Consider the following 13,177-nt stretch of genomic DNA (forward strand, 5'->3'; position numbering starts at 1 on the left):
TCGCGCGTAGGAGTGACCGAAGGTGTCATGGGCTTGCCCTGTGCCAACGCGGACTCCCACAACATGGTGGCAAGGCCATGCCACTTGGCAAGCTCATCGATCTCTTTCTGGGCCATGGCGAGCTTGATGGCCTCCTTCTCGGCCAGCTCTGGGGACTGGATCTTGAGTTTGAAGATGGGCATATGAGGCTCCCCACCATCGTTGAATTCCCACGAGCTGCCACGTATCGGCGGTTACTCTCCTTCTTGAGGCCATGCGAAGGGAGCCAGCCTCGTGGTTGTTCTTCGTCTTGCGGAACAATCATGACTTGCCCATGGCGGCGCTCGGTGGTTTGGGACGAAGGGAAATGGCAATGGCGTGGACATGGGCAAGAACGGCCACTTAGCTTAAAAAGTAAGGGCACATGCCTCATCAGCAATGCCTGTTGCAGAAATCCTACGTCGCCCGCCTATGCTAGCGCACAAAGGCGTAAAAAGTTGTACCGACACTGTCTGCCTGCACAGATGTGCAGAAGGCGAGGGTCTCTGGCAGGAGAACCCTAGGAAATTGGGCGCGAATACGAGTACGGTCACAACCGTATCTACGACGACGTAATTCCAACCCAAATTTATGCCGTGAATAAATCGACGTAGACAAGCTGGTCCGTTTGCGTGAGATCAGTGAGTCTGTGGTTTTGCTCTCCTCCTGTTCACGTTGCGAAGCGTCAGGCTGCTGGAGATACGTAATGTAAATCTATTTAGACCTTTTACGCGGTCAGAATTAGCCACAAAATTGACTGGTTCGGCCGATTTCTGTACGAATTGTGCAAACCTACGCGTTTTACTGCCGGCATGCAATTTGTCAATGTGCCAGTGAGTTTACGATTAAAGTAGAGGACAAACTTGGTCGGTTCTTGAACAGAGGTAGTAGACTCTGTACACGTTGGTGCAGTGCTGCAAACATTTCAACAGTTTGGCGAATTCAGTTAAAATCTGGTCTGAATCCATTGGACGCAGCGATCCACAGGGAAGAGCTTCTGTGCGTTCGTTGCTACCTTGGTCAACGATCTACTCCGATCCATCACGTTCTGGGAAGGGATGAGTTCCGATCCATCAAGATTTGTCTGGGAGCGAGCCTGTGAGCTGTATTTTAACCTGCTTCCCGTGTGTACAGGTTTGATAATGTAGGACTACTACGATCTACGATGTCCTACATCTTGGAGAAAAGGTTAGGCCGACATGGACCGACCGAATTTGACGTGACACTCGACTCCATTGACGCCTCACCCCCTTGATTCCGTACCGTTACTTGCGTCCGACTCTCCAATAATTTAAGCATCTGTACACCTGAAGTAAAGTCGAACCTGTAGAAGGATAGAGAGGGAGGAGAGTCTGCGGAATTTGATGGATATTGTATTGCACCTCATGGACGAGTATATATAGAGTACAAGACTTGGAAGCTAAGAAACCTCCTAGGGAGAATATGGAAACAATCCTAATACAATCCCGTGTAATCTATAACTACCAAATATACTCTAACACTCCCCGCAGTCGTAGCGGTAGTGACGTGAACAACAGTAGCGTCGCGAACGGTCAGACTGGAGAGAAGCCGAAGGTAGGAACCAACGGGCTGACACTCCCCCGCAGTCATAGCGGGAGCATCGTGGACGGAGTTGCGTCGCGGATGCTTGGACTGTAGAGGAAGCTGGTGAGGTGCAGGCGAGGTGGTAGCCCTTGTGCCGATGTCGAGGGAGCCGAGAGCGTTGGGCGGTGCAACCTTGGTCGGGGTAGCCACGCGAGGGGATGCCGTGGTCGATGTCGTGGTCGGGTGCCGGTGTCGAGGTAGCCGCACATGAAGCCGCAAGCGCATAGTGCGCGAGGAGAGTGACGGAGACGCGTCGAGGCAGTCGTGGAGATGGTCGATGCCGAAGTCGATGCAGTCTGAGCCGTCGAGGACGAGGTGCTGCCCTAGTTTTGCCAGAACTAGGCGCACGTCGGGGACGAAGGCATACTCCGGTTTTGCCAGAACCGAGTACGCAAAGACGAAGTCGGCGACGCGGTCGAGGCAGTTGTGGAGGCGATGCCGAAGAAGACGTTGTCGAAGCCGATGGACGAGACGTCCGACGCGAGTTTGCCAGACTCGGGAACGTCTCGGGGACGAAGGCACTTCCGGTGTTGCCAGTACCGGGCATGCGAGGGTAGGGAACATTACAAAGTGCGCGCCATGTCGGAGTAGACTAGTAGAGGAGGTCTCGACGACGGGTGTCGGAGAAGAGGAGCAGGTGGTGTAGTCGGGGAAGAGGCGAGGCTCGACGACGGGTGTCGGAGTAGAGTAGCAGGTGACGTAGTCGGGGAAGAGGCGAGACGCCGGCGGCGAAGCTGTAGTGTACGAAGACGTAGAAGGCGGCTAACCCGGCGGTGACCAGGGGTGGTCATGCGGACGCCTAGACGGGCGTTGCGGTGGTCGGCGAGCTCGGCGCGACCTGGAGCGGTTGGCGAGCCCGGCGACCTGGGGTGAGGCGCGGCGGCGGTACACGAAGTAGGCGAGGAAGACCCAGCGGCGTGACGAAGACCATGCGCGGATGGAGGCGACCCGCGCCGAAGGGGCGGCGCTGTGGTGGCCTCGGACATCGACGCGCGGGTGACGGCGAAGGCGACCGCCACCAGCGACGTACGCGTCTTGGAAGGCGCGTCGGACGCCGGTAGCATGGACCAAAGGCGGCGGCGCTGCGGCCCGAAGGGGCGACGCAGCGGTAGCCCGTAGCTCGATCGGTGGTAGGCGCGTGCTCGGGGACGTGCTTGGCGGAGACGTGCGCGCGGTCGGTTGATCAGACCGACGGCGGCGCTGTACGCGCCATGGCGTGGACGACGTGCCGCAGATTGGAGTCGTTGGCGACGTTGTCGGTGATGTCCCGGGCGATGACGGCGAAGACGGACCAGCGATGGAGACCGCGCGGGCGAGACAGCCTGCTGCGTCGCACGTAGGCGTCCCGTGTGTGACGCATGCGGCCGTGCCGCGCGGTTGATGAAGATGGCCGGTGCAGTCGATGCCGAGGTTGGAGTAGAGGCGCGTGATGACGACGGCGGTGGGCGACTCAATCCGATCTATGATCGGCAAAACCAAAAAAAGAAAACGCCGGTCGAGCGACCGGCGGAGCAAAAAGAAAACCAATCTACGGATTGGAAAAAAAAAGGACTCGAGGGCAGCGGATCAACAGATCGGCGAACGAACCCTCATACGGGTTGCGCGGCCCCCGGAGTAGGCCATGGAGATTGACCTCCCCGGGGGCAGCGCGGGCGGAAGCTTGTGCGGCGGCTAGGTCAAGGACCGTGCCGCTCTGATACCATGTAGAAGGATAGAGAGGGAGGAGAGATTGTGGAATATGATGGATATTGTATTGCACCTCATGGGCGAGTATATATAGAGTACAAGACTTGGAAGCTAAGAAACCTCCGGAGAATATGGAAACAATCCTAATACAATTCCATGTAATCTATAACTACCAAATATACTCTAACAGAACCCAAGGCACCTGGATCGGCAGGACGTACTAGCTGTTCTGCGTTTGTAGTTCAACCTCATTTAGAACGATCGATCGCCACAATATCAAACGTTGTGGAAGGGCACGCAGGTAAATTAAATCTCGCGCGATAGCTAAGGGCGTGTTTGGTAGTCTGCATCCCCTTGGCTCGCATCGGGCCAGCAATTTTTACACCTGGCGTGATATCTAAGAGCATCTCCAGGCCGTTGGAGGCCCGGGGCACAACCGGATGGAAATTGGTCCGGATTTTGATGCGTTTTGGCATTGTGATGAAAATTTAACCTAGCAAGCAGTCAAAAAGACTCAGGCCATCTCCAACGAATCACTACAGGAAAATGACCGTGTGCCGATGGTGATTACCGTCGGCGTAGCCCCGACTATCATCGGCAACACTGCCCGCCGGCACAGCCAAAGCCCCATCAGCGTAGGTTCACACCGTCGGCACAGGTCGATGAACTGACGGGGGATCCTGACCGTGATCATCGGCGCACCATCGCTAACGGAGCAGGGCTAATGGCGGAGGAGCTATGCCGACCGTTAAACCGTCGGCATAGCCCGGGCACGTGTCCGCTTCTTGTCGCTCCCACCAGCCGGCGCAGCACATGAAGCTATGCCAACGCTTAAACCGTATGCATAACCTAGCCACATGCCCGCTTCTCGTATCTCTCAAAAGACACAAGAACACAGAGCTATGCCGACGGTTATACCATCGACGTAGCTCGGGGACCAAACGGGCGATAGCCTGGACTCTCAGGGGCGGGTCGAAGCCCCACAGTGCAAGCTGCGCCAACAGCCACCGTCGACATCTACGATGATGTAATGATAGTGAAGTTATGCCAACGGTGACCCTGAGCGTAGCTGGAGCTATGCCGACGGTCTTCCTGGAGCCATCTGCGCTCATGGACTACGCCGACGGTCCCGACCTTTGGCCGTCGGCATAGCTCCAGGCCATCGGCAGAGTAACGTTTTCCTGTAGTGAATGGATATAGCCCAAGGCGGCCACTCAATTTCTGAACTTTATTTTAACCTGGGTTGTGTAAGAGCAAGTACAATAAGGTACAGTCAACTGGCTATAAGAGATAAAATATTATAAATTTGGTTAGCTGGAGGAGAGAGATTAAGAGAGAGAAGAGAAGTGGACTCTTATCTAATAGCCAGCTCTAGCACGTGCTTCTAAACACTACTATGTGAGACTAAAAGATGGATCATGTATTGTAAAAATACAACACTTTTATAGCTTATTATTGTACTATGCTAGCTATCAGTGAACTATTGGCAAATCCTTATTGTTCTTGTTCTAATGGAATCGACTCATTGCCGGTTGGTTCCCGTTAAAAAAAAAATGATTCATTACCGGTTGCCGCGTGGCGCCGTGGGCCAGCTGAGACCTCGCTAAGCCCAAATTAGCCTAAGCCCACAGGCCCAGATTATAGATCAGTCGGTACCGTCCTCCTGAAAGGCTGAAACAAAGCACAAGCCGGTTCCCCCGACGACTCTGCCGCACCAGAGAGCCGCCACGCCGCGGGCAACCCCCCGCACCGCCACACCGCGCGCGAGCCGGCAAGAGGGCGACCAAGGATCAAGCAGGTCCGTTGCGCGGCACGCGAGCCGGCAAGGGAAGGGCCGGCGACCTTGAGCGGGCGAGCAGCGGCTGCCGGAGCGTGGGGCTCTCCGGCTCTGCGGACCGCACGAGGTCCAGCGACAGCAGGTTTGCCCCCTTCAAAACCTCAACCTTAGCCTAATTATTTTATTCAATTTCAGTGCGATCTTTGTTTTGTTTCTCTTTTAGAGTAATATATGATTGGCGAGATTTGAGAATTATCTGAGAGCCTGTTAGCCGGCAAATAAAAACAGTGCGATTTGGTTTTAAACCTGTTTATCCATCTAATAAAGCCATATTTGGAGCATCTCAAAGACTCAAATGAGCTGCGACCGTAAGTTTCATTCAGATACCTAAATCAAACTTTGAGTCACAGTCCTTGAAAGCAGCGGTATGGAGGATTTTGTGGTGGCGCCTCCAATTCTCTGTATGTTGACTGCATTCTTTAGATAACACATTACTTGCATAACATGTGTCACACGGGTAGTGCCCGTCTCATGGACAAGTCTAGCTAATTGTGTGTGTGTGGAATGTATCTCTGCTGGCATACATCAACTTTCATCTGTTTGTAAGCATATGGAGGACATATTCTAGCTTCATTTGAAATGATTATCTAATAGGTCAAGTAATTTTAGTTAGGTGTTTGTTTTAGTTAGATAACAAAACTTGCTGTATATGTGTCATGCATTTGTAGATTCGATTACACATCATACACTGGAAAATCTGCTAGCTGGATCTGTTGATTGTATTAGATAATCCATCTTACTTCCTGAAGTACCCAGGTACTAGCAATGATAATTGCTACGGATATGTGTAGCAGTGACTATCTAATTGATTGAGTATGAAATTTATTTCTAATACTAGCATACATTATGTTTCATGTGTTTTTTGCTTCTTTGGCTATATCGTAAGCATGATACTCGAGCACCATACTAGCTGCTATGTACTTTTGCTATGTTTATTTCACAACTTGATAGTATTGTTCAAAAAAACAACTTGATAGTAGACACAGCTGGTCAAAACCTGGTACTGATCCTCGTTTATTTCTAGCTTGATTTGAAATGTTTATCTAATAGGGCAAGTTGTCTGCAGGAAGCAGTGTAAAGTTGTTTGGTGATAATGGAACCAAAGCATTCTGGTGAAATGTCCAGGTACAATATGACGACTAGCGTTTAGCAACAAATGCATCGTAAGGATTTCCCTTCATTGTTTAACAGAAATGATCTGCAGGCATTTGGACAAGCAAAATCATGTCCTAATGGAAACATATCGAGCAATGTCCCATGAGTTGCATAAACTACAAGTGAGCCTCAGATACTACTAAGCTTTTATTTAAGAAGGATTCTCAGGGGTAAAGTTTTGTAGTGATCTTGCTATTATTTTATATGTAGGTTGAAGAGGAAACAATCATGCAGAAGTTGTATGAGCTGATGTCTGTGGAAGGGCTTCTTCCAAAGGTACATAACTGGTGCTATATTTCTGAACTTGGATTGTTTTGTTGGAGCTGTTGAGCTTGGTATCATTTACCATTAAACTCACTGTGAACTTTATGTATATACGGTACAATAGAGGGCTCAGCCAACTGTTGAAATTTCACTAATTACTGAAATATACAGTGCAGAAAATAGATGATAATTTGAGAAGAGAATGAGGAATGTTAGGAGGAAATAACCTGTTATAGCTAAAGGGTGCAGTTACTTATTTCCCTATTTTGCTTGAGCCTTTTTATCGTAAGTTGAAAAAATAACTATAGCAGAATAACATTCTTTTGTGAGCACGGGCCATCCGAATTCTTTTAGAATCTATTGTTACTGAACGTTAGGCTATATAATTGAGGATATACAGTAATTCTGAACTAGAATTGCTATCAGCCAATTTTTTGAGTTTTGCATCTTCTGTTGTTCAAACAATTTGGCATCGATGTCTACGACTAAAAAAACATGCTGGCAGAACTACCATATTCTCACATGGCTTTTCCATGGGTTGAAGCAGAAGTAGTATTTGTTACAAGCCATTATAGTTGTAAGTTGAGCTAATCTCAGTACTCTGTACATGTATGTGTGCTCACTCTGCAAAGAAAATTGCTGATTTGTTAAGCAAACCTCACTTTCTCCACTTATTTTATGCATTCATGAACTTAGGCCATGAGAAACTTTTTTTGACGTATATGTTGTTTACTATCTCGTTCTTCTTATTTTTGCTTATTGTGCTCATACTGCTTATTTAGTCCAGTTTACCGTCTTGGCACCTCAGACATTAGGCAATCAACTTCATTGCATGCTGCTCTGTCTCATTTAACCTCTCTCCTAATTATTAATTCAGCGCCAGAAGGAAAGTCAGCCAGAGAAAGCAGGGGAATCAACACAGCAAAACGAAGAACAGTAACAATAGAATGTCAACGGTGAATCTGTGATATGATATTACATGCGGTGCAAGTTCGGCTGAGCAGCCATGGCCAAACCTTGCAAACACTGCTTTTGGATATCCACTCTAATAGATATACAGTACAGAAAATGTGTCTCGATTCCCACAGTTAGTGTGCTCCGTAATCGTCCAAACTGCACTGTTGAATCTGACTATTGTTTTGTGTGGAATCGGCAGCCCGACTCTAACAACGTTATATCTTACGCGCTTATGATTCATCTCAACGTTTTGTGTTCTGAGATGGGTTTCCTGTCGAGCTAGTCGTTCCTAAATGCTTTGGAAAACTTGGAGCGTGACTAAAAAATGAATTTCGGGGATGACTCAATATTAGACTGACCTGGTTTCTTTGACAATGGGCATCATGTCAAACTTTTAACAGACCAGGGCACAATGTCAAATGTTTTAACAGAATGAAAATAGCCACGAGAGAACCCGCCGCGCGAGGAGGGGCACGGACAGAGCATGAGACACTCACAGAGTTCCATTAATTCCTAGATGCCACTTGCATCAAAGCCTCTCACTTCCCAGCGAGTCCTTATGCATGCCCCAGCCAGCTAAAGTTCTAATATCCTGCCGACGACGGATGCGATGCTCCTCCTCTGCCCAAGCTAGGCCGTGAGTTGCTCCGGCCGCCGTGCTCCTATGGCTGAGCTCCAAGGCAGCGAGCTGTGTCATACCCAATGGTGAAAAATGGACAAGTACCGAAGGTTGTCAGTTTGCTAAGGAAAAGATACAGTACCGAAGGTTGTCCATGCCGCAGACTGAGCTGTGTCATACCCAATGGTGAAAAATGGACAAGTGTATATAGGTTGTCAATTTGCTAGAAAAAGAAGAATGTAGGTTGTCAATGGCAAGGCCTAGAGAGTGTGATACTAAGGTGTTCCACAAACATTGCAATCCAACCTGTTCGCTCTGAACCTTAAGCTCTTGCTAGGAAGACAAGACACCTAGTGGAACAAGGTGAATCACACAAACTATACCCGCAAAAGAAAAATCAGACAAATGATCCCGCTGAAGTTGAGACTAAGACAATACCTAAGCCATTCTGGAACAAAGAAAGCTCACAGAAGCCTGCGCAAGGCAGCCAAGCAAGGGGAAATCATCAGGGCAGCGCAGAACAAAGACAAACATACACAAAAACCATCCAGAAGATATTGAAATCTGCTTATCGTGTTGGTTGATCAATTATGTAATAAATTGGCAGCTTCAAACTGCGTGGGAAAGGAGCTGAATATTACATATACATATGCGGAAGCAAATGTGGCGGTTCTTTAAACAACCGAACCGAATTTCAAGTTTATGTACACGAGCATCTGTAATAAAGGAGATACTTGAGAGCACGCCACACCGCGCCATCAGGGATCACCAGGTGATTGCTTGCAGAAGTTGATCACCATGGTGGTTTACGGGTGTAATGTCATGATGGAAGTCTTTACGCGCTGCTCTTCATGCCGTCTTCTGCCCTGCGAGCCCCGGTGCGCGTCGCCATGATACGCTTCAAAGCCTTCACTGACAGTGGGCTGTCCTTGGTCTGTTCATCAAGCAACAAAACCAGTTAGAGACGGATAATTAAGACTTTAAATTAACCTGAGCTAGGGGTTAATTTAGATGATGTTGTAACCACATTGAATAAAACATAGCGAAATGAGGTATTACCGCGCTGCAGGTTCCACGCCTAGTGTTGCACACGGGGTAGTCATGAGGGCAGCAGCTGTAGTGATCATCGCAGCAGCTAGCGCCCTCCAGCGGGCAGCAACCCCAGGCGAAGCACTCCTTTCCATACTCGAAGATGCAACAGCAGGTCGTGCTGGCGGGGCACGTGTAGTAGCTGTCACAGACGGAGGATGGTGGGGTGGGAGGAACAGGAGCCGGCGGCGTGGGGCCAGGGTTTGGGGGGTTCGCGCCAGTCTTCAACGGGTAGGAAGGCTCGATGGCAATGCCACATTTGCCGTCGGTTGACTTGATGTTACGCTCCATCCTGACATAGCCGGCCTCACCCCAGCTGCTACCCCAGGAATTCCTGACAATCCAGTAGTCCTTGCCATCCTCTGTACCATAACCAACAGCGGCGACACCATGGTCAAGCGCTGTTCCACATGTTCCGGTAAAGATACCCTGAGATATTAGAAGCAATAATCAGTATTGAGCAAATGCTTCATTCAAAAATGCAGTTCTATGGCTTTAAAAGTGCAGGTTTGACCTCATGATTTTATTACTCGATAATAAGAATTGTTTTACGTGTTTTGCCTAGTTGAATTTCCTCTTCCTCTGTTTGATCAAGATGGATAGTAGAAAGAATATCAATCATCTTCAGAATCTGATTTCTTTTTTTCTCGCAAAACAGAATCTTTTCCAGCAGAAGTGGATGATAGCTCACACCACTTAATCCACTATGTTATAGATGGGGACACATAAAAGTGACCATGCACTGAAAATGCTTTGTAAAGGAGGGACAGAAGCATGATTATGCAATAAAAAAAATCTGATAAAGATGATTATGCTAACTGGTAGACACAAAGGAACTAATATTTAGAGAAATAAAAAAGAGCCAGTTATCTGGAGGGACACATAAGTATTGAACTATGCAAGAGTGAGGACTGTTTTCAGAGAATGCTATAGTTAGGTCTGCATCAGAAAAAATCCTAGTTTAGCTGCAGTTGCAAGTTGCAACTGGGTGACAATGAAGTTGTTTCTTTTATTTAAGGAGACAATAAAAGCAATTAGGTGTGTGGATTGTGGATCTAACATATTTGGAGTGTTTAGAGGAAATGCTCCCAAGCTGTCTCATTCAGAAGGATACGATATCTATTTTGGAAATAAAGAGGTAGCAGTAACCGTTGGCGCCTACTCATTGATCAAAACTACTACAGACCGGTAAAGGTTTAAGAAGCTCACCGAGCTGTAGAGTTGGAATGCCCGGCCACCAGCCTCAATCGCAACACTGATGGGCTGGTTTGCAACTGCCTTCTGCAGACTCTTCTCACTGTTCACAGGCACATCCTCGTACCCATCAATTGTAACAACCTTGGCATTTTTCTGCAAATTCCCCCGAACACACAAGGAACAGCATATGAATATCATGCCCATCCTTATAAGTCAAAAGGGACATAAGACGGCGGCTATACCTTGTTAGCATCACAACGGCCATCCTTCTCTGTGTAAGGGTAGTCCTCCTCGGAGTCGATTCCACCATTGTTAATGATGAACTCAAACGCATAGTCCATCAGACCTCCATTGCATCCCTCGTTGTATGAAGTGTCACAGTCAACAAGCTCTTGCTCAGACAGCGCGATCAAGTCGCCTGTAGCAATTGCGTTGATGCCTTCAACAGCTGCTATTGCTGAGAAAGCCCAGCAACTCCCTGGAAAAGAGAAACAGACATGAGATTCTAATATCTCTATGCAAAGAATTTAGTTTATGTTCATTGCCAACTGATAGCAATAAACAAAGGAACATTACAGACAATATTTTTTGTGAAAAATAAAATAAGGGAGACACAATATTTTTGTAGCAAATAAAATGAGGGAGACATTGGCTGGTGACTACAATGCAGAGGAAGACCTACTACCAATCAGAGAGCGAAACGTTCGAGTAAGAGTCCTGAATGAAATGTGTTTCTAAGAGCCTATTTGGAATCATGTGAAATAATAGCAGATGGTGGGACCATCCAGAAAAAAAAAGGATAGGTGTGTCCATCAGCTAATCAACTAGACAATGACCACTAGGGCACTATGACATCTTCTAATGTATAAAGGAACTTGATGTACATGTTCCATAAACCTACTTCCATAATATATCCTGATTTTGTAAAGAACTGATCATTGTCATGCAAACCCAACTCTCCCAACCTTACATATTTATAATCATTCAGCACTAACACTGAATTCCCCAAGTGAGGCCAGATGTGCTGATAAAATCAGAGACGATACTATAAGTTGTCCTGACTCCTGACTCCCAGTGGCTGAAGCCTAAATAATTGGTGTATATCATATACTCATAAACAAAACAAAGAATTTTGTATAGTCAATAAACACAGCCTATCAATATATTTTTATTCTAAGGATCAGATCTCTGATTAGTCTCCTTTTCACTACCGAAATCGTGTAGATGAAGCCTCTGGAAGGCACCAATTATTGGAAGCTAAAATCCCCTGCTTTGTATTCATGTGGATACTGAAGTGAAACAATTGCACGTTGACCAAAAAAGATGATGAACTATCGTCACGGATGACGCTGTCATACCACGAGGGGAATATACTAGTCGCAAAGAATCTTCTATGAATAGATGGAATCTAACGATGGGGATTTATAGGAGAGGTGGGCTGAATAGAGTAAAAAAAGGACAGATTTTAACAGCAAGCAAATAATAGAAGCAGCATCGCAACGAAATTAGTCGAGGACGCCTGTTCCAAAGTGGAAGATTTTAGTGAGACAAGACGAGGATGCTCACCACAGCCGCCCTGGTCCTTGACCGCAGGGACCGCGCCCTTGGTCCTCCAGTCGACGGACTCCGGCAGGTCCTCGTTGACGGCGGCCTGGTACCTGGAGCTGAGCTTCTGCTTCCTCTCCGGCTTGGTCCGGACGCCGAGGTAGGTGCTCCGGTACTCCTCGTTGGTGATGTCGGCGAAGCGGTTGAGGCCGAGGCGGAAGGAGTGGACCCCGGCGTCGGCGGCGGCGTTGTGCTCGTCGACGTAGCGGAGGTTGTCCATGAAGACCGCGAAGCGGAGCTCGTCCTCCCCGCCGATGGCGTTGGAGTTGCGGCCGTGCTCCGCCTTCCACTCGGCGTACATCCGGCGCGCCTCCTCCTCGCTCCTCTCCCCGTACGACACGATCGACATGTCCGCCGCCGCCGCCAGCGACAGCAGCAGCGCCGCCGCCGCGGCCAGGAGAGCCGTGGAGCTCCTCATCTTGGCGACCACTGAGCAAGAACACCAGTCGACGGGAGAGTGGTGGTAGATGGGATTGGATGGTGGTAGCCTTGCTTTTGGTCTCCATGGAGGCCCGGTATCGAGGTCGCTTTATAGGAGAGGTGGAGATGGGGAGTGGTGGGCCCAGATTCCCCCTATCGTTTTGTTTCTTGTTCTTAACCAAGACTGCTGGACCAATGGGATATTTTGCTCTCATTTTGATGAGATTTTATTTCTTGGGATGGTGGAGGTGTTATGGACGTGGACAGGTTGGGTTAGTTTAAAGCTGATTCTTTTGACGTGTTCATTTGGAAATGGTTTAATGGGATTTATCATACAGTATTATGATTAAAATCAATATGTTTGATTATGTTGAGGATAAGGTGTCGTGTGATTGGAGATGATCGGGAAGGATGGTGGAAAGATTTGACTCGGGTGATTTTTTAACTTATCCTGTAGATTTTTCTTCCTCTTTGAGCTGTGCTACTTTATTCATTTTGTGAACAATAAAGAAGGAAAATGAGAAAGATTACTCGGTGTCTATGTGCAAAACAATGATATTTATGTTCACACTTAATTAAATTTAGGATAATAGCCATACCATTTCTTCACGTCTTTGCATATGAAGACACCCATGGTACAATTTATTTCACTATCACGAAGTTTGGAACATCGCACTACTAGGAAAACATCACCCGTGGCGCATGTCTCATTTGCCACGCTAGTG

At 48.0% G+C, this 13,177-nt stretch overlaps 2 protein-coding genes across 2 annotated transcripts; one reads left to right on the forward strand and one right to left on the reverse strand.

The window, feature by feature from the left end:
- The first annotated feature begins 4,994 nt into the window (after positions 1–4,994).
- LOC127336890 (uncharacterized) lies at positions 4,995–7,768 on the forward strand. Its single transcript, XM_051363752.1, has 5 exons — positions 4,995–5,228; positions 6,213–6,271; positions 6,351–6,423; positions 6,512–6,577; positions 7,443–7,768. The coding sequence occupies exons 2-5, from the start codon at positions 6,240–6,242 to the stop codon at positions 7,503–7,505; spliced, it is 234 nt and encodes a 77-aa protein (XP_051219712.1). The 5' UTR covers positions 4,995–5,228; positions 6,213–6,239; the 3' UTR covers positions 7,506–7,768.
- A 928-nt stretch (positions 7,769–8,696) lies between these two features.
- Positions 8,697–12,537, reverse strand: LOC127336889 (oryzain alpha chain). The gene is made up of 5 exons (XM_051363751.2): positions 11,994–12,537; positions 10,670–10,905; positions 10,440–10,580; positions 9,201–9,659; positions 8,697–9,075 (listed from the first exon to the last, which is right to left on the reverse strand). The coding sequence occupies exons 1-5, from the start codon at positions 12,448–12,450 to the stop codon at positions 8,977–8,979; spliced, it is 1,392 nt and encodes a 463-aa protein (XP_051219711.1). The 5' UTR covers positions 12,451–12,537; the 3' UTR covers positions 8,697–8,976.
- Between the last annotated feature and the right edge of the window lie 640 nt (positions 12,538–13,177).

This window comes from Lolium perenne, chromosome 2 (genome assembly GCF_019359855.2).
Source record: "Lolium perenne isolate Kyuss_39 chromosome 2, Kyuss_2.0, whole genome shotgun sequence".
In the NCBI taxonomy this organism is placed as follows: domain Eukaryota; kingdom Viridiplantae; phylum Streptophyta; class Magnoliopsida; order Poales; family Poaceae; genus Lolium; species Lolium perenne.